The sequence below is a fragment of the Phocoena phocoena genome, chromosome 5 (genome assembly GCF_963924675.1).
Source record: "Phocoena phocoena chromosome 5, mPhoPho1.1, whole genome shotgun sequence".
Classification (NCBI taxonomy): Eukaryota; Metazoa; Chordata; class Mammalia; order Artiodactyla; family Phocoenidae; genus Phocoena; species Phocoena phocoena.
In genome coordinates, this window is record NC_089223.1 from 137,205,359 (window position 1) to 137,229,291 (window position 23,933).

At 47.7% G+C, this 23,933-nt stretch overlaps 1 protein-coding gene across 2 annotated transcripts in view; it reads right to left on the bottom strand.

Annotated features, from left to right (window-relative positions):
* The window catches only part of RGS12 (regulator of G protein signaling 12), a 90,239-nt gene that overhangs the window by 19,789 nt on the left and 46,517 nt on the right, over positions 1–23,933 (bottom strand). For both annotated transcript variants that reach the window (XM_065877403.1, XM_065877404.1), the window contains exons 4-6: positions 1,628–1,797; positions 1,090–1,182; positions 233–376 (exon numbers count right to left, since the gene is read on the bottom strand). In XM_065877403.1, coding sequence (XP_065733475.1) covers positions 233–376; positions 1,090–1,182; positions 1,628–1,797 — 407 coding nt within the window. The remainder of the gene's footprint in view (positions 1–232; positions 377–1,089; positions 1,183–1,627; positions 1,798–23,933) is intronic.

Here is a 23,933-nt window from a genome sequence, read left to right on the forward strand (position 1 = left end):
CGAACCTGTGATGATACACAGATGCATAAGGGAGAGTGTCAACAGTCAGGTACACCGCGGTGGGGACGTCCCGCTCCAGGGCCCTGCTGAACCCTGGCTCTGAGATGGAGCCCAGGGGCTGGAGTGGGGCGGGGTAGGGGTGGGGGTCCCACCAGCACTCTCCTCGCAGTCTGGTGCCTGCGGGGGGTGCTCTCCGGGACCCGAGTCCTCTGCCCGTGCCCCGGGCAGTCACCTGGAGCTGCTGCTCCTTGAACATGTCGGGGTGCGGGGCGCTGAGGATGTCGTCCGCCAGCTGGGCCTGGCTGTCGATGTTGACCGGCGTGGTGGCTTTGCTGCTCAGGAACTTGCTGAAGATCTCGCGGGCCCTGTAGGAGAGCTGACGGGACAGCGCGTGAGTGGGACATGCAGACCACACACGTGTTTTCTGACACGGGTCCAGGCAATGGAGACACATTTTCTTGGGGCCTAATAAATATTTCTTGCTTGGATAATAACTAAAAGTACCAGCCAGTATGAAACTTTTCAATAAATCAGCTCCTCTCCAAATTTTGTCAAAGCGCAATCTGAATGTTCCAAAGACCGAGGCTGTGCTGCTGCTACGGGGGCATCCGGGTGCGGGCGGCGCGGGTGCTGTCGCATGGTGTGGTCTCGCCAAAGTGGGAGGGAGGTCCGGGCAGCACGGAGCGTGAGAAGCACAGAAGAGGCCTCCTCTGACGGAGGGGCACAGGCTGCCTCAGAGCGGGTCACGCCGCGGGTCAGCACCCACACCAGCGGGGGCTCACCTGCCCCCGCGCAGCCTGCAAGGGGGGCCGTACGGATGGGCGTCCTCAGGATGGCCCAGGGTTTTCTCTTAAATCCCCTTCCACACACGGAGTGGCAGCACATGTGCTGAAAGTTTTAGGGCCATTTATGCAAGCTATGTTTAGGCAAAATTAAATATCATATATATTAAGAAACATTCTGAAAAAAATTTTTTTAATCGTGTGAAAATATTTTTACACGGACTTTTCAAACTGCACTATGTGTGAACCTACGCTCAAATCACCCTGCCCTTTAACCACTCCCACTTCCCAGCCGGAAGAAACGTACCTCTTTTTTGTCGTGTGCGGGAACATGATGAAAATATTCACAGGCCTGCCAGAATAAAATGTTTTCTTCACTGAATTCCTTCCTTAGAAAATCCTAAGAAAAACACCATAGATTAACCTTCACACAATCCTTGGAAAAGGGTACGTCAGTAGTGGCGGTGGGACCTCCCTCCTCTTGTGCTCTGTTTCATTATTCCCACTTTATTCTTATTTTCATCTTTCACAGAAACCAGGGGTGCCAAGCGCCTCTCCAGACTTTACCTGGGAGCGAACTTAAAAGCTGCCCTCACTGGGACCACTTGGGCCTTCCCAGCTGTTTCCTTAGGAGCTGAGCAAGCCTTCCTAGTAGCCGGCCCGGCTAGCAGGCAGCTGCTTCCAAGGGCTCACAAGAAGCTCTGATGCCCCTCACAGCAGAGAGAGGCGCCCTCCAGCCCCTGGGCCTGAGCGCCCGGGGTAGAAGCAGGAGGACGAGACGTCTGCCCTGCCCAGCCCTGCCCTGGGGCCGGCTGCAGGAGGTGCCCGCTGCCCATCAGACTCACAGAAAAGTAGCGAACTCCGAGCGGGTCCTGCAGAAGCCGTTCGAAGGACACGGCCCAGCTGGCAACCCTCCGCTCACGCAGGCGCCGGCAGCTCTGCACGCTGGGGAGGCTGGCATTGCTGCTCAGGCTGTGGTTGCTCACGCAGTCCTTCAGGTCGGCGCCGTTCAGCTCTGTGGGGCCAGCACAGACCTCACTCACCTGCGGGCCTGTCCCCCTCCTGCCCACGGGGCCCTCACCGCCTGTCTTCTACAGGAGGTGCGTTCAGCCGACACAGTGCGGCGAGTGCCCACACTGTGGCCGCATCGTTCTGGGCACCCTGGGTACTGGGCCGAGCGGGAACGAGACCGAACCCACCTCCTGAGGCCGTGCGCGCGCACACCCGACAAGGATGCTTGTCACAGGTCGCGGCCGCCCTGGCCGCGGGCACAGCAGGGGCTCCGAGTGAGTCCACCTGAGGTCGGGACGGGCCAGGAGCCAGGGCTGGGTGACAGGTGGGCTGAGCAGAGAGAAAGGGGCACCGGTGGGGTTCCCAGGACCCGGAGAAACACGCACTGTCGCTAGGTGCGCCGCAGTGCCCAGGCAGGGAGCTGAGGACCAGGGCACACGGAACCATCTGGAAATGCTCTGCTTAGACCCCGACACACAAAACTTCCCTGCGAGAACAGCTCTCGGTTTTGTGCGTATGTGACTGGAAACCCGCTCCTCAACGCGCGCTGACACACTCAGAGGCAGGCGCACGCTCACACACGCTCACACACGCACCCTGACACGCTCACAGGCAGGCATACGCTCACACTCTCCTCCTCTCTCTCCTTGGGGCTGGGGTCCTGGAAGACCCCACGTCTTCACGTGTGATTTGTGTCCAGTAACAGGGGCAACAAAGGACTAAACACCACAGACTCCCATCCCCCCAAATTAACCTCTCCTCCCAACACACTTCCCAGTACACGTTCTATTAGAGCCAGACAAACTGAGTGTAAAGGTTCACGTGGAAAACCAAACACGAAATGCTGGAAAACTACACAAAACAAAAGCACGGAGGCAGGGCCAGCCCCACCCAATGTTACATACGGCGCACGCCGCATCCTGAACGATGCCGCTGCAGAAGCAGACGTGCCACTGGGACAGGACACTGTCCGGATCACTCAATACATGCTACAGGGTCAACTGTGACCAGCTGGAGAGTGACCAAGTGGGGGGTCTTGCAATACGCACTAGAATAAACTCCACATGGACCAAAGATTTAAACGTAAACAGTGAAGTCAGAGAAATACTAGAAGAAAGCATGGGACAGTTCTCTGAGATACCTGAGTGAGGGCATCCGGCAGGCTCCCGCCCAGAGCCGTCAGAGACAGACTTGAAGCCTCTGTGTGTGAGAGCAGACGGCTGGTGCCAGAGGCAGTGGGCGGGGTGGGGGGCAATGTGGGTGGAGGGATCAGCGGGTACAAACGTCCAGACGTAAGAGAAACAGGTCCTGGGGATGGACGGCACGGCACGGCGAGTGTAAGCAACGACACTGCATCGCACGCGTGAAAGGAGCTAAGAGAGGAGATCTTGGAAGTTCTCACCACAAGAAAGAATTCTGCATCTGTGCCCGGTGAGGAGAGTCAGCTAGACTCACTGTGGCCATCATTTCACAGTATATACAGATTCTGAAACACTATGTTGTACACCTGAAACTAACAAAACGTTGTACGTCAACTACACCTCAAAAAAATCCAATCAAATCTCTGTGAAAAACACTGTGAGCTAAGGCAAAAGACAAACAAGAAACTATGGGAAATACACGTAACACGCTACACAGCTGGAGGACTAATTTTCTTTATATTTAAGAGCACCTACACATCAGTAAAAAAAAAGATCAATAAACCAAAGGAAAGTGGAGGAAGAGTATGATCTGTCACTAAGTAGAGGCTTAAGATGCCGCCAGCCCCGGGGACCCCCACACGGAGCCAAAGAGAATGAACCGTGAACCAGCGTCTGGGGCAGCATCAGGGGCCGAGCAGAGAAGCTTCCCTGCTACGTTTCATGCTGATAAACAGGGTCATCCTCAAAAGATGAAACAGTCTATTCTAAAAACACTCGGTAAAGTATGAGCACCAAAACATTTTCCTCCAGCTTTTTCCCCTTAAGGCAATAATGGCTGAACTGAGAGTTGAGGGATGAACAGAACTTAACCGACCTCAGGAAAGCGGGAAAAGCCTTCCACAAGGGGACAAGCACGTGCAAAGGCCCTGTGGCAGAAGAAACACGGCTCACAGACCGTGTGGCTGTGAGAGCTGGCAGGCAAGGCCAGTGCGGCCGGGAGGTGGGCACCCAAGCTGTGTGAATTTCACCCTGGAGGACAGCGATAAACAAGGGAATGTCAAGATGGGAGAAAATATTTGCAAACAATGCAACCGACAAGGGCTTAATTTCCAAAATATATAAGCAGCTCATACAACTCAGCAACAGGAAAACAAACAACCCAATCAAAAAACGGGCAGGGCTTCCCTGGTGGCGCAGTGGTTGAGAGTCCGCCTGCCAATGCAGGGGACGCGGGTTCGTGCCCCAGTCTGGGAAGATCCCACGTGCCGCGGAGCGGCTGGGCCCGTGAGCCACGGCCGCAGATCCTGCGCGTCCGGAGCCTGTGCTCCACAACGGGAGAGGCCACAGCAATGAGAGGCCCGCGTACCGCAAAAAAACAAACAAACAAACAAAAAACGGGCAGAAGACCTAAATAGACATTTCTCCAAAGAAGAAATACAGATAGCTAATAGGCACATGAAAAGATGCTCAACATCACTAATTATTAGAAAGATGCACTTCAAAACTACAATTAGGTACCGTCTCACACTGGTCAGACTAGAAAGTCTACAAACAATAAATGCTAGAGAGGGTGTGGAGAAAAGGAAACCCTCCTACACGGTTGGTGGGAATGTAAGTTGGTGTAGCCACTGTGGAAAACAGTATGGAGGTTCCTCAAAAAACTAAAAATAGAGTTACCATATGATCCAGCAATCCCACTCCTGGGCATATATCCAGACCAAACTATAATTCGAAAAGATGCATGCACCCCTGTGTTCACAGCAGCACTATTCACAATAGCCAGGACATGGAAACAACCTAAATGTCCATCGACAGGTGAATGGATAAAGATGTGGTACATGTATACACACTGGAGTACTGCTCAGCCATAAGGAAGAGTGAAACCATGCCATTTGCGGTAACATCAACGGACCTAGAGACGATCATACTGAGTGAAGTAAGCCAGACGGAGAGACAAATATCATATGATATCACTTACATGTGGAATCTAAAGTATGACACAGATGAACTTATCTACAAAACAGAAACAGACTCGCAGACATAGAGAACAGACTTGTGGTTGCCAAGGGGGAGGGGGTTGGGGGAGGGATGGAGTGGGAGTTTGGGATGAGCAGATGTAAGCTATTATATAGAGAATGGATAAACAACAAGGTCCTACTGTACAGCACAGGGAACTGTAGTCAGTATTCCAGGATAAGCCGTAACGGGAAAGAATATTTAAAAAAGAATGTGTATATATATATATATGTGTGTGTGTGTGTGTAACTGAATTGCTTTACTGTACAGCAGAAATTAACATGACACCGTAAATCAACTCTACTTCAATAAAAAATATCGAAAAAAAGCCATCACATCTATGCTAAAAATAAAACATTCCGTTAATAACAATAATAAAAAAGAAGGGACTTTTTGTCCTTCTGGCTGCACGTGGAGAGCGGCCAGCAGAGGTCCGGCTGAGGCTGGATGGTGAGGACAGGGTGGGGGGCAAACTGCAGACACAGCAGCTGAACCCATCAAGGGTGTTGCAGCTTTTACTTGTCAAACAAAAGGTGTGTGGATTCCAACACGCAACACGCAGAGCGATGTAGACCAGTGCACACAGGACACGAGGGAGGCGGGGGGTGTGTGGGCAGGCTTCCCAGGTGCCCACTCCTGCCCTGCCCAATGCTGCAAGTTTGTGGAGGGATTGAGTGAAGGAAAAATGAACGTTGACCGAATACACGTGTTAAGGGAAAGACGACCCATATACCAATTCATTTTTATAAGATTTAGCCAATATGAATTATTTTTGAAGACTCACAGACCAATAACTGACACTTTGAAAGTCTAATCGGTAAAGAAACGTTAAACATTACAATTAAAAACAGAAAGGACCCCCCTGGCCGCTCATTGTGGGCAGCGCGGCTCAGCCGGCCAGCGGCAGGCACACCCCGAGGCCTGCCTCTTCTGATGCCTTGGTGGGAGCAAGGCGGTTCCTGCCGTGGAGTCTTAGGGGCACTGGTGTCCTGCACAGAAAGATGCGCTGGGCCTGAGAAGGGGCGGGGGTGTGGGGGGGTGTGGAGGGCTGGGCTGGGCTCTGCCTGCAGACAGGGAGCCTCTCCTGGGAAGAGTCATTTCCGCTGGGGACGCAGGCCCGGGACCCCAGCTCTCATCTGACCCACGAAGTCAGAAAGTTATCGTGCGCTGGCTCCCCGGGCCTCCCCACAGGCTCCTTTTGTTTCTTCTGCCCGACACACCCACACTGTTGCTTCTGGGACCTGAATGCCTGCTCCCTGGGCATCAGGAGCTTCGAGAGGGGACAGCAGTGACCCTGCAGGAGCAGCTCCAGGGCCAGACCACGCTGCCTGAGGCCGCGGCCCCGGCCGTTTCCCTCCACCTCGGCCAGATCTCTGGGAATGTGCACACCCCTCAGAGTGGGAAAACTAGAGACAATGCCTGGCTGCGTAAAGCACGTCAGTACACAGCTCTTGTCATCGTGAGATCTGCTGGTGAATCTCTAGGTGGCAGATTCTTGCAGAAGAACGTGGAGAGCCATGCGGTGGGTGCAGAGCCCCTCGGGGATGACAAGATCCTAGCACTTCCGTGTGTCCATGACACCGGAGAGTCACCTGGGCCTTGACAGCCATTGTCAAGTTCTGAATTTCATAATTCACGCCACCTTTAAACTCACTCTGGAATTGCTCTCGACACAGAAAACAGTGCACATGTGTGGGAGGACTGCCCTTGAACACAAATGAAATTCCTTCGAACGCCAGGATTCCTACCCCAACTCCAAGGCCAGAACAGGTGATGGAAGAAACCCCACTGTGTCTAAGCCACTGCCTGAGTCTCTCTGGGGTGTCAGGTGCTTGGAAAACAACACACTCATCCTCCAGCCAAAGAAAAAGACGTCCATGGAAGACACCCCACATCCCACCTTACAGCTTCACTTTAGAGAACGTTTCCTGGTTTCTGTTGTCGCAGTTGGTTTTCTTTTTTTCCTTTCAATTCACCAGTTTAAGTCAGAGAAATGCTTTCCTGGTGAGAAAGTTTTTGAAGTCTGTTTCAGATCTGCTGAAAACTAGGAAAGCCACCACCTTTACATTGGCCGGACAAACATGCAGGTTACCGTGTTGCAAATAACTTGAAGAATGCCTTACTATTAACATTTTATAGATAATTCTGTAACTCAAGGCTTTCACCCATCATTATCTCACCAGAATATCTCATCCAAACCATAACCTCCAGCACTTTAAATATTTAAATCACAACTCAAGGTCAGGTAATAGGGCTAACTGCCACCGGCCTCCAAGCGGACGGGCCCCCTCGGCACACATACCTGGAGACCGCGCAGTCTGCCTGCCCCCGCCAACCACGACAAGGCACAGACCAGAGGGACTTTACCTGGGCAGAGCCGATAAGAGCCACTGTGATGCCATTTAACCAAATACTTCCAACCATTCACCGCAAACCACCCCTCTGAATCCATACCAGGGTCAGCCAGCACAGCCCCCGGGGCCCCAGGCTCGGGCCACACACAGAGACATTGTTGCTTAGCTCACGCTCCCCAAAGAGGTAAATTAGTGCACTTTCTCCAGAGATCCCAGGCCACAGGCTGACAAAGGCGAGTCTCTCCCTTGGAGCTCACGGAGAAGGAGCCACCAGTATACTTAACACAAAGCATCACAGAAGACGCATCCATAATTTAGAGCAGACCTTTAGCCTGCTGCTGCCGACGGATGTGAATTATTTAGCGGGCAGAGCACAGCTCCAGAAGCTGTTCTCAGAGGCACAAATGCTGGGGCTGAAGCCCCGGGGGCCTCTGGGCATTTGTTTTCTGTTAAACTAGCAGTGGCAAAGGAAAAAAAAAATACTTTTTATAAGAAAACTCTTAATTTCCCTATTTAAAAAATTGTAATCCCATAAACATAAAACTTATCTTTTTAATGAGAAGGTGATCACCAAAATTGCATAGTATCAGGAATAGGTATTCACTAAGTAATAAGCAACTACCCCAAACTGAACCACTTTTAAACCGCAAGGAGCACTTTGAGGTCAAAGCAAAGCATGCACGTGGCTGTTCCGTGAAAGCTTTGTTTATAAAAACTGGCGGGGGCTGGATCTGGCTCTCAGGCTGAGCCGGCGGCCATAGATCCTTGGATGGACACTGCTGCACAAACAGCTACAACTAGGTGACATTTCTGTTCAAAAGGTGTTAAATCGATCTCAACATTTTCCAAGAAAACAATGCAGGAAAAGTGCTTAACGATGCAGCAGAGCCCCAGTGGGTCCCACTTTCCTATCAATGTCCTTTCTGACCTCACGTTTCTGAAGTGCAGCCATCTGCCAATGAGGCAGCAGAGCTCAGGGCGCGCAGAGGCAGAGTCAGGCCGGGACGTGGGGTCCCAGTCCCTCTGCGTCGGGCCCCTCATCTGCCCAGGGACTCAGGCAGTGCTCAGAAAGGCAGAGCTACTAGCACAGCTGATAAACTGGGGAGACAGGACTTTGAACGAGGTCCGAAAACACCTCCACTGGACCTAAAGCTGCCCCTTTCTTAGAGCCACACGTGCCATCCTTTGGGGGCAGCTTTTAATTTTGATATAAATTAACCTTGCAGAAAATTACAAAAACAGTTAAAGGAACTCCCATACACCCTTTCCCAGATTCACTGGCCGTCTACATCTTGCTCTACCGGCCGTGTCATCCTCTCTCATCTCCCCTTCACTCCCTTCCTCCCAGTCTCCTTCTCTAAACACACACGCCAGTAACTTTTCCCAAACTATTTGAGATTAAGGTGGAGACAGCATACCTCTTCACCCCTGAATACTTCAGTGTGAATTTCTGAAGTACGGGGACATTTTCTTTCATGACCACAGCACAGCCATCAAAACTGGAGAAAGTGACACAGTCCGAGTTCCAGTTTCACCAACGATGTCCTTTCTGGCTATTTCCCCGTCCAGGGTCCAATTCAGGATCGCTTAGTGGTTGTGTCTCTTTAAAAGCTCCCGGCCTGGGGCTTCCCTTAGTGGTGCGGTGGTTACGAATCCGCCTGCCAATGCAGGGGACATGGGTTCGAGCCCTGTTCCAGGAAGATCCCACGTGCTGCGGAGCAACTAAGCCCGTGCGCCACAACTACTGAGCCCGCGAGCCACAACTACTGAAGCCCATGCGCCTAGAGCCCGTGCTCCGCAACAAGAGAAGCCACCGCAGTGAGAAGCTCGCGCACCGCAACGAAGAGCAGCCCCTGCTCACCGCAACTAGAGAAAGCCACGCGCAGCAACGAAGACCCAACGCAGCCATAAATAAATAGACAGATAAAGTTATTTTAAAAAAAGAACTGATAACGCATACACTGCCAAAAACAAAACCACTAACTAGACTTTAATCTTTGTTTACAGTTCTTTTTGAGATAAAATCCACATACAGTGAAATATACAGTCTTAGGTTCAGGATTCCATGAGTTTTAGCGTCACGTCATTTACTTTTTTTTTTTTTTTTTTTGCAGTACGCGGGCCTCTCACTGTTGTGGCCTCTCCCATCGCGGAGCACAGGCTCAGCGGCCATGGCTCACGGGTCCAGCCGCTCTGCGGCATGTGGGGTCTTCCCGGACCGGGGCACGAACCCGTGTCCCCTGCATCGGCAGGCGGACTCTCAACCACTGTGCCACCAGGGAAGCCCACGTCATTTATTTTTTAAAGCCTGTACTTGCTCATCAAGTGAACTGGTCCACCTTTCAAAGCAGGCCTTGAGAATATCTGCCATATGGCCATTTCAACGGTAAAATTCAGTTCTGGGGGAAAACCCAGGTGGAGACTCAGGCCCATGAAGGTCATTCTGGCTCTGGGTGGCATAATGCAATAGACTGCATGGGCCTGGATATCTTTATGTCTTGGTTTTCTCATTAGGGGAGAAATTAACAATTGCAGGGCTTGGCACAAGAGTCCAAGTTAAGATCTCTACAGCACGCATCTAAATACTGAAAAAATATCAAAGAAGCTAACATGCTATTAAGTAAGATATATTCCATTCTCCTCTCTTCAAACGCCCTGGAAGTCGAGGCTTGAACTTAGAATTCTGGAACTTGCCCGAGTTCTGCACCGAAAGGTGGATGCACAGGGAGGGCTGCCCGGCCCTCCCCCCACCCCCGCCCTACCCGGCTCAGCTGTACGTCCGAGTCTGCCACGTCCTGCCCACGCCGCACAGTAGGCTCCCTGAGAGTATTCACTTCGTTCCCCAGATGCAGCCCTGGCACGTTTGACAAATTTAAAGCAGCAGGCCTTTTTTTTTCTCAAAGCAATCGCATATGGAATCCCTGTGTGTGGGCTGGGCCACTGGGAAGGAAGAAGATACAGACAAGAACAGGTGGGACAGACCTCGGCCGCGCTCTGCTTGACCTGGTGCGGCCTTGGGCAGGCAGCCTAGCGCCTCCTTCGTGAAAGATCTGCCACTATTTACAGAGCCCTTCTGACGATGAGAATGAAATGTCTATGGAGGCTGACAGCACCTCCTCGGCACAGAGTCTGCAAACTATTGATCCATCAGCCCATTTTACAAAGGAAGTTGCTGAAGTGTGAAGCCCTCCTAGACCAGCCTGAGATTAGCTGGTGAAGGTGCTGAGACAGCGTCCATGTGCTCCAAGGGACGCTCCCAGTGTCACCGTTCATGAGCTCCTGGCCAGATGTCACAGCCCTGGAGAGCAGGCAAACGCCTCCCAAGTCTACAGGGCAGCGCTCAGTGTACAGTATCCTTCCATATACTTCCCAGGGCCACAGGAAATGTGGGCGCAAACACCAGAAACCTAAATGCTGAGTCTTTCCTGGAGTCACTACCAGAGAGTCGATTTATAACTGTTCTGGCAGAGCAGAGCAGAACAAACTTTCCGTGTCTGAAATGACACAAGTCCTTCTGGAGACTGAAATGCCAAGCAGATGGGGGTGAGATGCTGGGAGGGCTCGCGAGGCCGTGTGAGTGGGCAGAACCGTAGCCAAAAAGGGTCAGCGTGGGAAGTAACGCGACATGCAAAGGGGACGTGTCACTTGTCACATGATTGCTCAGGATTCAAGGCACAGTGCTAGCAACTGTGACCACACGTGGGCTGCCCACTAGCCGGCATCTGACCACAGGGGGCCTCCAGGACTCACCAGAAAGGGACGCGGGACGCTTTTCAAAGATTAGCCCTAATCAAATTCATTTATTATGCTGATTTGAATGAAAAAATATTCACATTATTCACTTACTAATTCCTTAGTGAATTGGTGTATTTCATCTCAGTGAATAAAATACATACACTCTGTGAAGACCTCGTTTTATTCTGGGGCCAAGAGCCGCACGTGAAGTGTGAACCCTCCAGCTGTGGCCTGACCCTGTCTGGAGGCCACTGCTCGGTGCAGAAGCCCAAGGACCCCAAATGGGGGCTCCACAAGGAAGACTCAAAACTGTTGTGCTCACCCCTGCCTGCAGACGAGGCACATGAGACTAAAGGCACAGCTGCAGGCGCCAGGCCTGCACTGAGACCGTGTAGGTGCGGGGGCAGGCAACGGGCACCCTCCCCAACAGGACAGGGGGCTAGTGGGCTGACCATGAGAGAAGGAAAAGGATCAAGGGGATGAGATCATCAAGGACGCACGGGGCAGGCACCACCTTCATCAGGGATGGCACTGGGAGGTCACTCCTGTCAGTGGAAAAGAGGTAATACCGAGACACAAGAGAGACTTACTTTTATGTCAGGTGTAAACTGTACTTTCTGGCTATGGCATCCATAGCCTGGGATTCTGGAACAGTTATGATTTCACATAATTTTAATAATGAAGATAATATGTCAGGTGCAAAACTAAACGAATGTAATACCTGTGTCTTTTATGTGACTTCCAAATAAAGCAATCAAATTCAGAAAGTCATTTGTCCCAGACTGGCCTCCAAAATTCTGGTCACCAGGCTGGCTCCTGAGGGGTCCTCACCTCGCCCCCACCTCACCCCCACCTCACCCCCAAAGAAGGCAGGCAGCTCTCCTGCCCCTTCTCCTGCAGGAGGCGGTGCTGAGCGGTGGGGCTCCCAAAGCCCCACCCCTGGTCTGGATGTCTCCAGTGGGTGGCGCTCAAGGCAGAGGTGACCCAAATTGAGGTAGCATCGACAAACTAAGGGGTCTGCAATCTTCAAAAGCGGCGTGAATGCGAAAAACAAGTGAGGAAGGAGGAACTGTTCCATTGAAGGAGATAAAAGAACCATGACAACTAAAAGCCAAATGTAATTCTGAACTGGATCCTTTTACCATAAAGATGACATTTACTATGAATTGGCGAAATGAACAGAGTGTGAGGATAAGACGGTAGCAATGTATCAGTGTTAATTTCCTAATTTTGATGGCTGTATTTTGGTTATGCAGGAAAATGTATTCATTTGTAAGAAATTCACTCTAAAGTATTCAAGATGGTAAGGGTATCATATCAGCGACTTACTTTCAAATGGTACAGGAAAAGTTCTTTGTCCTACAGCTGCAATTTTTGAAAGTCTGAAATAGTTTCAGACTTCGAAAACAAATTACATGGTGCAAAAAATAAATAAAAATAAAGGTGCGCCCTCTCTCCCCCCGCCTGCCCCGAGGGTCTGCCGAGCCTGACTCTTCTATGGAATAATAATAGATCAGGGCTCCACTACACGGGGGAACCCAACAGCCTCCATGTTCTCCTCCTCAGACTGGACGGGCCGTTAAGACGAGTAAGAGGTAAACGGGGCCACCCCATCCTCCTCATTTCTCAACATACATCTGTTGAAGGTCTACTTTGTGGCAAGCTCTGTCCTGGGAGCCAGAGCCTCCAGCCCGGCTCTACCTGGCACAGCTGTGGTGGTTCACGGTGTGGGTTCTGGAGTCACACTGTCCTCCCCGTTCTGTAATGCTGCAGTCACAACCGTGTACTAATGTCACAGGGATGCTGTGAGAACTCCACTCCTCACCAAGTCACCTCACCTTTCTATAAAGCCACAGTAGTAACTGTATACTGGCATCCTAAGAGTATTGTGACAAGCAGTACCAGGCACACAGTAGGCATTCAATAATACTGGTTGGATAAATAGATCACGTGTTCCAAATACAAGCTAATGAGATGGCACAGGCTGAAAGGCATATAACTTCAAATTATAAACATCTTGCACTTTTAATGCACAATTCATAAAATATTTTCTACTTAAAAATTTTAAACATAAAAAATAAAATCCCTTATTGATCATTACCTAAAATTCTAGTCCTATCTCCCCTCCCTAGAGGAAACCCACCTTATTAATTTGGTGTTGATCCAAATTTTTTGTTATGCTTTTACGAACGTATATATGTTTCTATCAAAACAATGTATATTGTTTAGGAAAGCTGCTACTTTTCATCTTCCTGAACTCCATTAGCTCTAAAAGTCAGGCCTGGCCATGTGACTGATATGCTGTGGGTTTTCTGGTTAGATGAGAACGTCATTTGTAAATAATGATTATTTCGTTTCTTCCTTTACAAGTTTTAAAATTTCTCTTTCTTGCCTTATAGTGTTGGCCAGAATCTCCAATATAATGTTAAATAGTTGCTAAGATATGAAACATCTTTGCCTTATTCCTGGGTCTAATGTTTAACTATTAAGTATAACTTTAAAAAAATGAAATGGGTAGAAGCAGACTCACAGGTATAGAAAACAAACTAGTGGTTACCAGTGAGGAGAGGGAAGGGGGGTGCAATATAGGGGTAGGGGATTAAGAGGTACAAACTACTGTGTATAAGATAAGCTACAGGATATAATGTACAACACAGGTAATATAGCCAATGTTTTCTAACAACTATAAATGGCGTATGACCTTTAAAAACCGTGGACTACTATATCGCACCTGTAACTTATATAATATTGTACATCAACTATACTTCAATTTAAAAAAAAAAGGAATGGGGACTTAATTTTATTAGATACTCCTTTGCCTCCACTGTGATAATCATACAGTTTTACCCCTTTAATCTACTAATATAATACAATCTGCTTATGTGACCGTGATATTCCTTTATTGAAGTGTAAGCGCCATGAAGGCAGGGACTTTGCTTTGTTCACCAATGTATCCCCAGTGCCTGTAACAGTTTTTAGAAGAAAGTAGGAGTTCTAAAAATAACTGTCGAATGAATAAATGGTGACTTGAGTGGAAAATCCTCTAATGTTAAATTATCCTTGCACTCCTTGAATAAACCTCACTTCATAAGGATGCATTTAAAAAATGAAAACACTGCTGGATTCAATTTGCTAAAATTTTATTTAGGAAGTTTCCATATTTGTTCACTAAGTTAAATTGGCCAGTAATTCAATTTTGTGCCATCCTTGTCCGGTTTTGGTATCAAGGTTATGCTGGCTTGATACGAGCAGGGTAGGGTAGCTTCCCATCTTCTATACCCTGTGTGGTAGACCACGTTAGGTCCAAAATATTTGCTGCCCCTGCTTGTGGGAGGGTTACCCGTGCCCCCCACCTCAGTGTCAGGCTTGGCCTTGTGATGTGACAGAGCGTAGCACGTAGTGCTTGGGAAGGAAGCACTGCCCGGCTCTGTCACAAGACTCACAGTGTCCCATAGAGGAACTGCTGCAACAGCGAAAACACGCAAAGTAAAACAAGGCCAAACTGCAGTGGGTGTATAATGTAAGTAAAAAAGAAATTTTGCTTTCTTAGAGCCACTGTGATTTTGGAGTTATTTGTTATTTGCAACATCATTTATCCCAAGCTGATCGATATACTCACCTATAAATTGGTTTGGGCCTGTTGCCTTTTGCGGTGCAGATCTTTGACTTCCAGATCATTTTTGCTTATGTTGATTTATCTAACCAAAGTTTCCTTTTCTTCTTAGGCCAACCATATTTTCCTAAACGTTGTCCAACTGACCTGGTCATCAGATGCATTAGTATAAAGTTATTCGTAGAATTTTCCTATAACTTTAGTTCTCTGTTATCTTTGAAGTCATCTTTGTCTTCTTTCTTCTTCATTCTTAATGTTTTTTCCCTCTTTTTCTTGATCACACGTACTGAAGACTTATTTTTTTGTTTTATTAATCAGTTATATACTGCTTGTTTTGTTTTCCGTTTTGTTAATTTCTACTTTATGTTTTTCCCTACCTTATTTTGAAAGCTTATTTGCTGTATTTCCCAACTTTTCTTTTCTATAATATACACATTTAATGCTACAAAATTTTCTCTGAAAACCACTTTGACTATATCCCACTGGTGTTAATATGTAGCACTATAATTACTGAACAGTTCTAAACTGTATTATAATTTCCATCTTAATTTTCTCCTTGACCCATGAATTATTTAGAAATATAGTTTTAAACTTTCAAATGTACAGTTTATTTTGTATTGTCTTTTTGTAACTGACTTCTATTTAATTACCCCGCAGACAGTAGATGTGATCTGTATGCTATAAATATATTTTTAATTTGTAGCAACTGCATTTCTGGAGTAGAATATTGTCAACATTGGTAAATACTTCATGTATCTTTGGGGAAAAAGTGTACTCTCTGTTGGATGTAAAATTTTATATATATAAAATTTAAGTTGTCTGTTTTATAATTCAAACATTCTGTGATCTTACTCTATTTCTTATCACTTGATTTCTTAGTTTCTGAAAAGGTATATTATAGTCTTCCCCTAAGAATACTTGTCCACTTTTACTGTAGTTCATCTAACTTTGTTTACAAGTGAGAGACTCTATTTTTGGTGCACACTGCCTGCTTTCCTCTTTTTTTATTGTTTTTTCACTTGAATTATTTTGTCTGGTGTTAATATTGCCATACCAATTTTCTTTTTCCTTAGTATCTACCTAAGAAAATAGTTAATTTCATTTAATTTTTTTCAATCTTCCTGTGTCCTTTTGTTTCAAAATTGAATTTTAAACAATCTAAATGGAGAGTTTTCTCCTTTGATGTCCTTTCTCTTCCACTGCTCTTATAATCTTCTTCAGGGCCTGTCCTAGGCTCTTTTCTCTATGTAGTTCTTCTAGGCAATTTTATCCACTCCTAGTACCATTTATATTGGAAATGCAATTAAAACAGCAACAGTGGTATTGACAATAATAATGGCAGCTATCATTTGCATAGCTTTTCATTATGTGCCACGCACTGTTCTAAATGCACCACAGGTATCAGCTCCTGTCATTCTCCCAGTAGCACTGTAAGATGGGTCCTGGTACCCGCCTTACAGACAGAGAACTGAGGTGGCCAGCTGGTGGCGGAGTCAGGGTTTAACCCAGTCCATGCTCTGACTCGTGTGTCTTATCACCTCTCACGTCTCCAGCCGTCTTCCAGTTCCCACTTGTCTCATAGGTTTGAGACTTCTCTTTTCTGCATGATCTCTAATTACTCAAGCTTGCCAAGGCACTAAAGTCCACTGGTGGATCGATGACCCTTAAGCTCATGCTTTCCAGGCCCAACCGTTTCCGGCATCCACACTCAGTTACCCAACTGTCTACACCACATCTCCACCTGGAAATTGCGAACCATCTCAAAAGTCACGGGTCCAAAGCAGAGCTCTTGCTATTGCCCTGCTATCTGTATCTCCCGACCCTGCTCCTTCCCACCCCTGCCGACGTGGTGACCGCCCCCCAGTGGAGGTCTCCTCACCCCGCGCTCTCCTCACAGACACAGAGTCTTCCTCTCTCAGGTCTCCACTACCCCGGATGCTCCTTCTCGGCTTTTTCCTGACTCTTCCCATCTCCCCAAACTCACATGAGGGACAGCCTCTGCTCTCATCTCAGGGCTCGGCTCCGCTGGACTCGCGGGCCTCTGGATGGACCAGGCCCTGCCGCCCGCCTCCATCTCTCCCACCACCAGCAGCAGCACATCCCGCGACAATCCGCCGTCTCCCAGAGGCGAGCACGGCCTGTCCACCAGCCTCTCTCGGATGCTCGGGTCACCTTACACGCAAGTCCCTGCAAAGTCTTGTACGTTACAAGGCTTTCCCTCCCTTCTCTGAACAACAGCATCTGTTTGAGGGTGACACGTTGGCCTGAAGTAATCTCGATTAATGCTGGTTTTAGATACTGATAGAGGTCACTCATCTAAAAGAAACAGTTTTTTAAAAGGCAAACAAAGCCAGATTTAGTATTTATTCCTGGGGGAATGACCTGAAGATTTTTAAAGAGCAAGACAGTAAGTGGCTACATAATGAAGATCACAAATGTACAGTCACAAAACAATGAAAAAACCCAACCGCCCTAATATCAATGGCTGCTAGTGGCTTGTGCTACACTTCCAGTGAAAGCATCATACACAAACTCCAAAAGTGCTGTATCTCCACCAGCTCAGACAGAAAGAAGCAAAGGTGACTCTGGAAAACTGGCAGCGACTCACAGATTGGCTCCAAAATGTATAAGAAAATGCAAAAGGCCTGGAATAAGCAAAACCATCCTGAGACTACACAACCAGATCTCTGAACGCACGACAGAACGACAGTAGTGACGACACGAGGTGCTGATCCAGTGACAGAGAGACCAATGGAACAGAAGCTGGAAGCCAGAAACAGACCCACAAATATACGATTACCTGATAAAGGTGCTGCTTCCTTTCAGTGGGGAGAGGATCGCCTTTTCAATAAATGGAGCGGGATCAACTGGGTCCCAGACGGGAAAAATGAATCTTGTCCCCTAACTCACATCATACACAAATATCAGCTGCAGATCATCAGAGCTTTCAATACAGAAGATGAAACAAAGATGGCTTTACCTTCATGAACTTGGGAAGGGCAACGCCTGCTCTAAAAGGATATAAAAAGCATCACAGAAAGGGAAAATGATAAATTGGATGATACAAAGATTAAAAATTTTGGTCATCAAAAGAGGCCACGAAGAGGGCTTCCCTGGTGGCGCGGTGGTTAAGAATCCACCTGCCAATGCAGGACACATGGGTTCGAACCCTGGTCCAGGAAGATCCCACATGCCGCGGAGCAACTAAGCCCGTGCGCCACAACTACTGAGCCTGCGCTCTAGAGTCTGTGAGCCATAACTACTGAGCCCACGTGCCACAACTACTGAAGCCCACGCGCCTAGAGCCCGTGCTCTGCAACAAGAGAAGCCACCACAATGAGAAGCCTGAGCACCTCAATGAAGAGTAGCCCCTGCTCGCCGCAACTAGAGAAAGCCTGCACACAGCAACGAAGACCCAACGCAGCCAAAAATAAATAAATTAAAAAAAAAAAAGAGAGACCACGAAGAGAATGAACAGGTAAGCTGTGGGGGAGCTCACCTGAATACGTAAATCCAATGTAAGAATCATATCCAGGATCTATTTTTCAAATTTCCTACATACCAATAAGGAAAAGTAGATGATCTAGCAGGAAAATGGGCAGAAGTCTTGCATGAGCACTGAGTTAAAGAGACAGAGATTAGAATGAGGCCAGGCCAGGCTGGAATTTGCAGGTACCAGGAGGAAAGTTAGTGAAGAAAGAGCTCCAGAAATCTCAAAAGAGACCCCTGGAGTCTGTTGCTGAATTCTAAGGTGTGTGCACACGGGGCGAAACCCATGAGGCCAGGCAAAGAAGAGCTGGGAGCTGCAGGATGAACGTTCCCAGAACTCACACAGGGTTGTGAGATTTCTGAGTCCCCACTAGCTCTGCTTGAATGCCTGGCCTTCAAAGGAGACCCCATATGTGTCAGGCTGCAGTAGTGGGCTAAGCTAGCTTACAGTGGAAGCTACTTTAGATTTGCCCTAGAAAAAAAAACATGGAAAAACAAGCCTCAAAGGGGCCAAGCCAAGCCCCAAGTAGCTTAACTGCCAATTAAAACAAAGCCTTATACTCTTCAAGGGAAGACAACAAAATCCTGCAGCCAGTCGAAAATCACTAGACATGAGAAGATGCAGAAATGTGACCCACGACCAGGAGAAAAATTAGGCAGTAGAACAGACCCAGGAGTGACAGCGAGGATACGTGAGCAGTGAGAGACTTGAAGACGCTTAAAGATGTTGTAAACACGCTCTAGAGTTTAAAGGAAAGCGTGAATATGTCAGGAGAGAAGTGAAGGGTTCTAAAAGATCTGAAAGGAACTTCTAGAGGTGAAAAATAAACCTCTGAAATGAATAGTCCACAGGATGGAATTAACAGCATATTAAACACTGTAGAAGAATAGATCGGTGAACTTAAACACAGAACAAAAGAAACTATGAAGCATATGGAGGAAAAAAAAAAAAAAAAAGACTGAAAATGAACAAGTCTCAGTGGCCTATAGGAAAAACCCAAGTCCCCAGAGTGGGAGAGGGGTAAACAGTATCTGACACTCAACACGCCCCAAACAGCAGATACACAACAAAACCAACCCAAGACTCATCATAATTAAGTTGCTGAAAACCAGTGAGAGAGAAAATCTTACAAGCTGAGAAGGCAGGCCCAAAGGCATCTACTTTCTCTCCTTAGTTTTCTTAATCTGCATAAAAGCTGCTTAGGTAGAGCTCTTGCAAAAAGCCACTGAGCCCTCCCCAACCTCAAGGTCGACTTCTAGACCTTTCCCCTAAATTATTTTGGCCAATCAGATTTTCAACCCGATCTGTGTAATACTTTCTCTGAGCAGCTTTATACCTATTCTCCTGAGAGTGAATCTAATAAAATTTTCAAGCCATTTGGCAAGTCCTTAGGTAAAAAGCTTCAAGCATTTAAAACAATATTATTTTAGTAAACTCTTCATTGAAGTGTAATACATACCAAAAAAGGGCACAAATCATGAGTGAACTCGTGTGAGAGGCAGAACACGGGCTCTGGCGGGAGCTGCCTCAGGGTGACTGCTCCCCTGACGAGACACACGGCTTACCAGACCAGTCTTTACACTGCTCTGCATGCTACGGTTTCCTAAGAGACGCTTTCCCCCCAAGAATCAAACTAATCCATCCCCTTGGAGTGGAAGGAGACACACCTGCTTCCGGGTGGGGCCTCTGGGGGGAGGATGAGGAACGCACACAGGAGGGGGTCACAAAGGGGACCCCCCCCTCCACAGTGACTGCAGTGCTTTGGAGGAAAGGCCTCAGGCAAATACGCCCCAATGTTAGCCGGCGTGGCTTCTAGGAGGAAGGTACGTGGTCACTGGTTTATTACTTTTGAACTTCTGTTTGCTTGAAAAAAATTTCACAGTATAAATAATTACTAATAAAAACTCTCTCCAAATATCTTGTAGAACTGGAAGGAAATCAGCACACTGCAAAGAATCTTGGCAGAAATCAAGTCTCTATCCTTCCAAAAAGTAAACTCCAAGTCTGACTAGTGTTTACAAAATACTTAGTACTTCGTACCCTATAAATACACTATGCAACTCTGGGTATAATTTTTAGGTTCAAAGCAGACCGTAAGGTATGTTACAATATATTAAACCGAAATAAAGACTTCTGGTTAAAACAACCCCCCTCACACAGCAAATAACAAATCAACATTCCATCTCTACTAGTTAGCAAACATTTTTGAAAATGTGCCATTAGGCTACACTGTTCTTCTGATGAGGAAAATATGGCGTCACCAGAATTCTGTACAAATACCCATGACACCACTCTGAAACCCTTACATTTCTCCTTCTCTTTCATAATTTTACAGGATGCAAATCCATTGCCGAAAACACTAGAGATTATAGTACCTCATATTTCATTTTTAAAGATTTTTTTTGCTGTGGACCATTTTTAAGGTCTTTACTGAATTGGTTACAATATTGCTTCTGTTTTATGTTTTGGATTTTTGGCCGCGAGGCACGTGGGATCTTAGTTCCGCGACCAGGGATCGAACCCACGCCCCCTGCACTGGAAGGCGAAGTCTTAACCAGCGGACCACCAGGAAGGCCCAATACCTGGTATTTTAAAGAAGGGTGCAGTCTAACTCCCTCAATTAACAGGCACGTAACCCTCACCACCAGGCAGCTGCTGTAAGAGCCCCGGAAGCGGCCTGGCGCGCAGGGCCCGCCCTGCACCGCGACCCCACCAGGCAGGCAGAGAAGGTGCCATCAGGCCTCGAGAAAAGACAAGACACAGAGAGAGAGAGGACGGCGGCCTGTGAGCTTCCCTCCATGGCCGCGGAGCGCACGGTGTGAGCAGATTGGGGGCGGGCGGCTAGCCAAGAGCTGCCCGGGGGGAGTCAGCTCTTTCCAGAGAATGACCAAAGCAACAGGAGTTTTTCTGTGCTTTGATGTATTCTCTCACACACGATGGTGTTAAGGGAGAGACCCTCTAAACCCCAAACACCTGAAGCAGTAAGAGTCACTTCTGGAAACCAAAGTTTACTGTGAACTTTAGTAAAGCGTGAGGGAAACAGAGCTGAGAGGCAGACCTGGATGGAGGGCTGAGGGTTGGACTTAGGCGAGAGGTGGGAGGGGTCCCAAGGCTGGAGGTGGGGAATGAGGACCCTCGGCTGGAGATGACCCAGATTGTGCTCACCATGGCTCCCCGGGTGTCCAGCAGGGTCACGGAGCGGGCAGAACCGGGAGATGTGGGCCCGCAGCCATGCCCACTGAGCTACGCTCAGCCCTGGCCAGGTGTGTACAAACTTTTGGGAAAAGAGCCCTGGTGGGCCCTGGAAAGCGATCTGCCGGGCCTGAGACCACTCACCACCCAGCACCTGGAGGAACGGTTGGAGAGGACTGGAGGCTCTAGTCTGTGACGACCTACTTTGCTCTTTTGTTTCCTACTGAAAGTTATTTCAAAACAAGACAAAACAAACCGGCACATGGCAGCTGCCCAGGTAAGTGTGGGCAAAGTGAAGACGAGCCACCGACTCTCCTTTCCCCACGTCCAGCACAGGCGGGGGCGGGACAGGGGGATTAAAAATCAGCCACAAACTTAGCAAAAGCAACCAAAAAAGACGGCACAGTCTGATGCCATAAGCTTCAAACAAGAAAAAGAGGAAGAAAAGAAGCCAAGAAAAGAGAAAAAATGAAAACGTTTTGACAGGTTCTGAGTCTAACCCATCCCTGAGTCCCCAGCAGGTATCCTGGGGAAGGAAGGTGCACCGACAAAACAGGGAAAGTCAAGGATACACCCTTGTGGGTAGAGCCCAGCTAGTGCTGAGGGTGTCAGCTCAGGCAGGAAGGACACGGGAGCTCAGCACTGTGGTCTCTCCGGGCTCAAGAATGTCAGTGCCAGAAAGCACAGTGATAAGGGCCATGGGGACTGCTGACATCCACAGATGGGAGGATGACATGATAGATGGGTAAATGGGTGGATGGACAGATGGACGGATGGATGGGTGGGTGGGTGGGTGGATGGATGGGTAGGTAGATGGATGTGTAGATGAGTGGGCGGACAGAGGAAAGAAGGTATAGAATACGAAAAAAGCAAACACAAAGTCTGGTCTGGAAGAAAACGCAGCCTAAAAAGCTTTAGAAATTCTTCATGTTCTATGAGAGAAAGGGGAGAAAGCACAGTTGATGAAACAGATTGAGGACAAAATCAATACTATTACAAAATGAATAAAAAGTAAAAGAAGAGGCAAGATATGTCTGAAAAATCAAATTAATAACATAGAAAAAATCCTTTTACAACTAAATTGCCTTTGAGTATAACTGACTGACTTTCTCAAAGAAGGAGAAGAGAACACTCTTGGGCTCTTAGAAACCTCCCTGGTGAGTGAGAGCAAAGAGGCCGAGGGTCTGACCTGCTCAACGGTGGCCACGTGGTCAGAACTCCTTCCGAAGATTTGCAAACCCATCTGATAAAGGATTAAGAAACATAATACACAAGGAGCTCATACAACTCAATAACAAAAACCCAAAGAAGCAGGTTAAAAAACGGGCAAAAGACCTGAGGTGAATATATACTTAGACACAGAAGACATACAAATGGCCAACAGGTACATGAAAAGATGCTCAACATCACTGATCTCAAGGAAATGCAAACCAAAACCACAATGAGATGTCACCTCACACCCATTAGTCGACAGCCTTGTCTATTATCAGAGACAAGAGGTGAGTGCTGGAGAGGGTATGGAGAAAAGGAAACCCTCCTACACTGTGGGTAGGAATGTATATTGCTGTAGCTGCTGTGGAAAACAGTATGGAGGGTCCTCAAAAGAATTAAAACTAGAACTACCATAGGATCCAGAAACTCCATTCCTGGTTATTCATCCAGATGAAACAGGGTCTCAAAAGATATATGCATCACCATGTTCACTGCAGTGTTATTCACAATAGACAAATATGGAAACCAGTTAAGTGCCCATGGAGGAACGGATAAGGAAATTATGGTGTGTGTGTGTGTGTGTGTGTATATATATATATATATATATATATTACATATAATGGAATATTATTGTCTTAAAAAAAAAGAAGGAAATCCTGCCTTTGCAACACCATAGATGAATCTGGAGGACATGCTAAATGAAATAAGCCAGACACAGAAAGACAAAAACTGTATGATCTCACTTCTATGTGGGATCTAAAATAGTCCAATTCATAGAAGCAGGGAGTAGAACGGTGGTTGCCAGGGACTGGGGGGCGGGGACACGGGGAGACATGGGTCAAGGCGTGGAAAGTGTCAGCTGTGAGATGAGTAAGTACAGCACGGTGACTATAATCGTAGTGTTTTGTACACTTGACATTTGAGAAGAGAGTCGATCTCAGTGTTCTCACCACACACACGAAGGTGCCTATGTGAAGTGACAGATGTGTTAACTAGCTTGATTGTGCTGATCATGCCACAATGTGTATGTACATCAAAATATCACACCATATACCTTAAACATACAATTTTTTTTATCAATTATACTTCCATAAAGCTGGAAAAAAGTAAAATAATTTTTAAAAGGGAAAAAGAAAGCCTCGCGTAGGAAGCGGTTACTGATATCAGAAGTGAGTCCGAACAACACGCACGGGTGGGTACCGAGCACGACCTAGGGCGCTGGCCTCGCCTATAACCGGTTTCTCTTTGGCTGCATCCCACAGCCCAGGCTTATGACGTAGTCCTGGTCACTGAAGGACCACTGGCTCGACACCACATACATACTCAGCTGCTCTCCACGCTGACTGTAACTACTGATGATCCTAACCTGCCAGCACATCTCTCAGC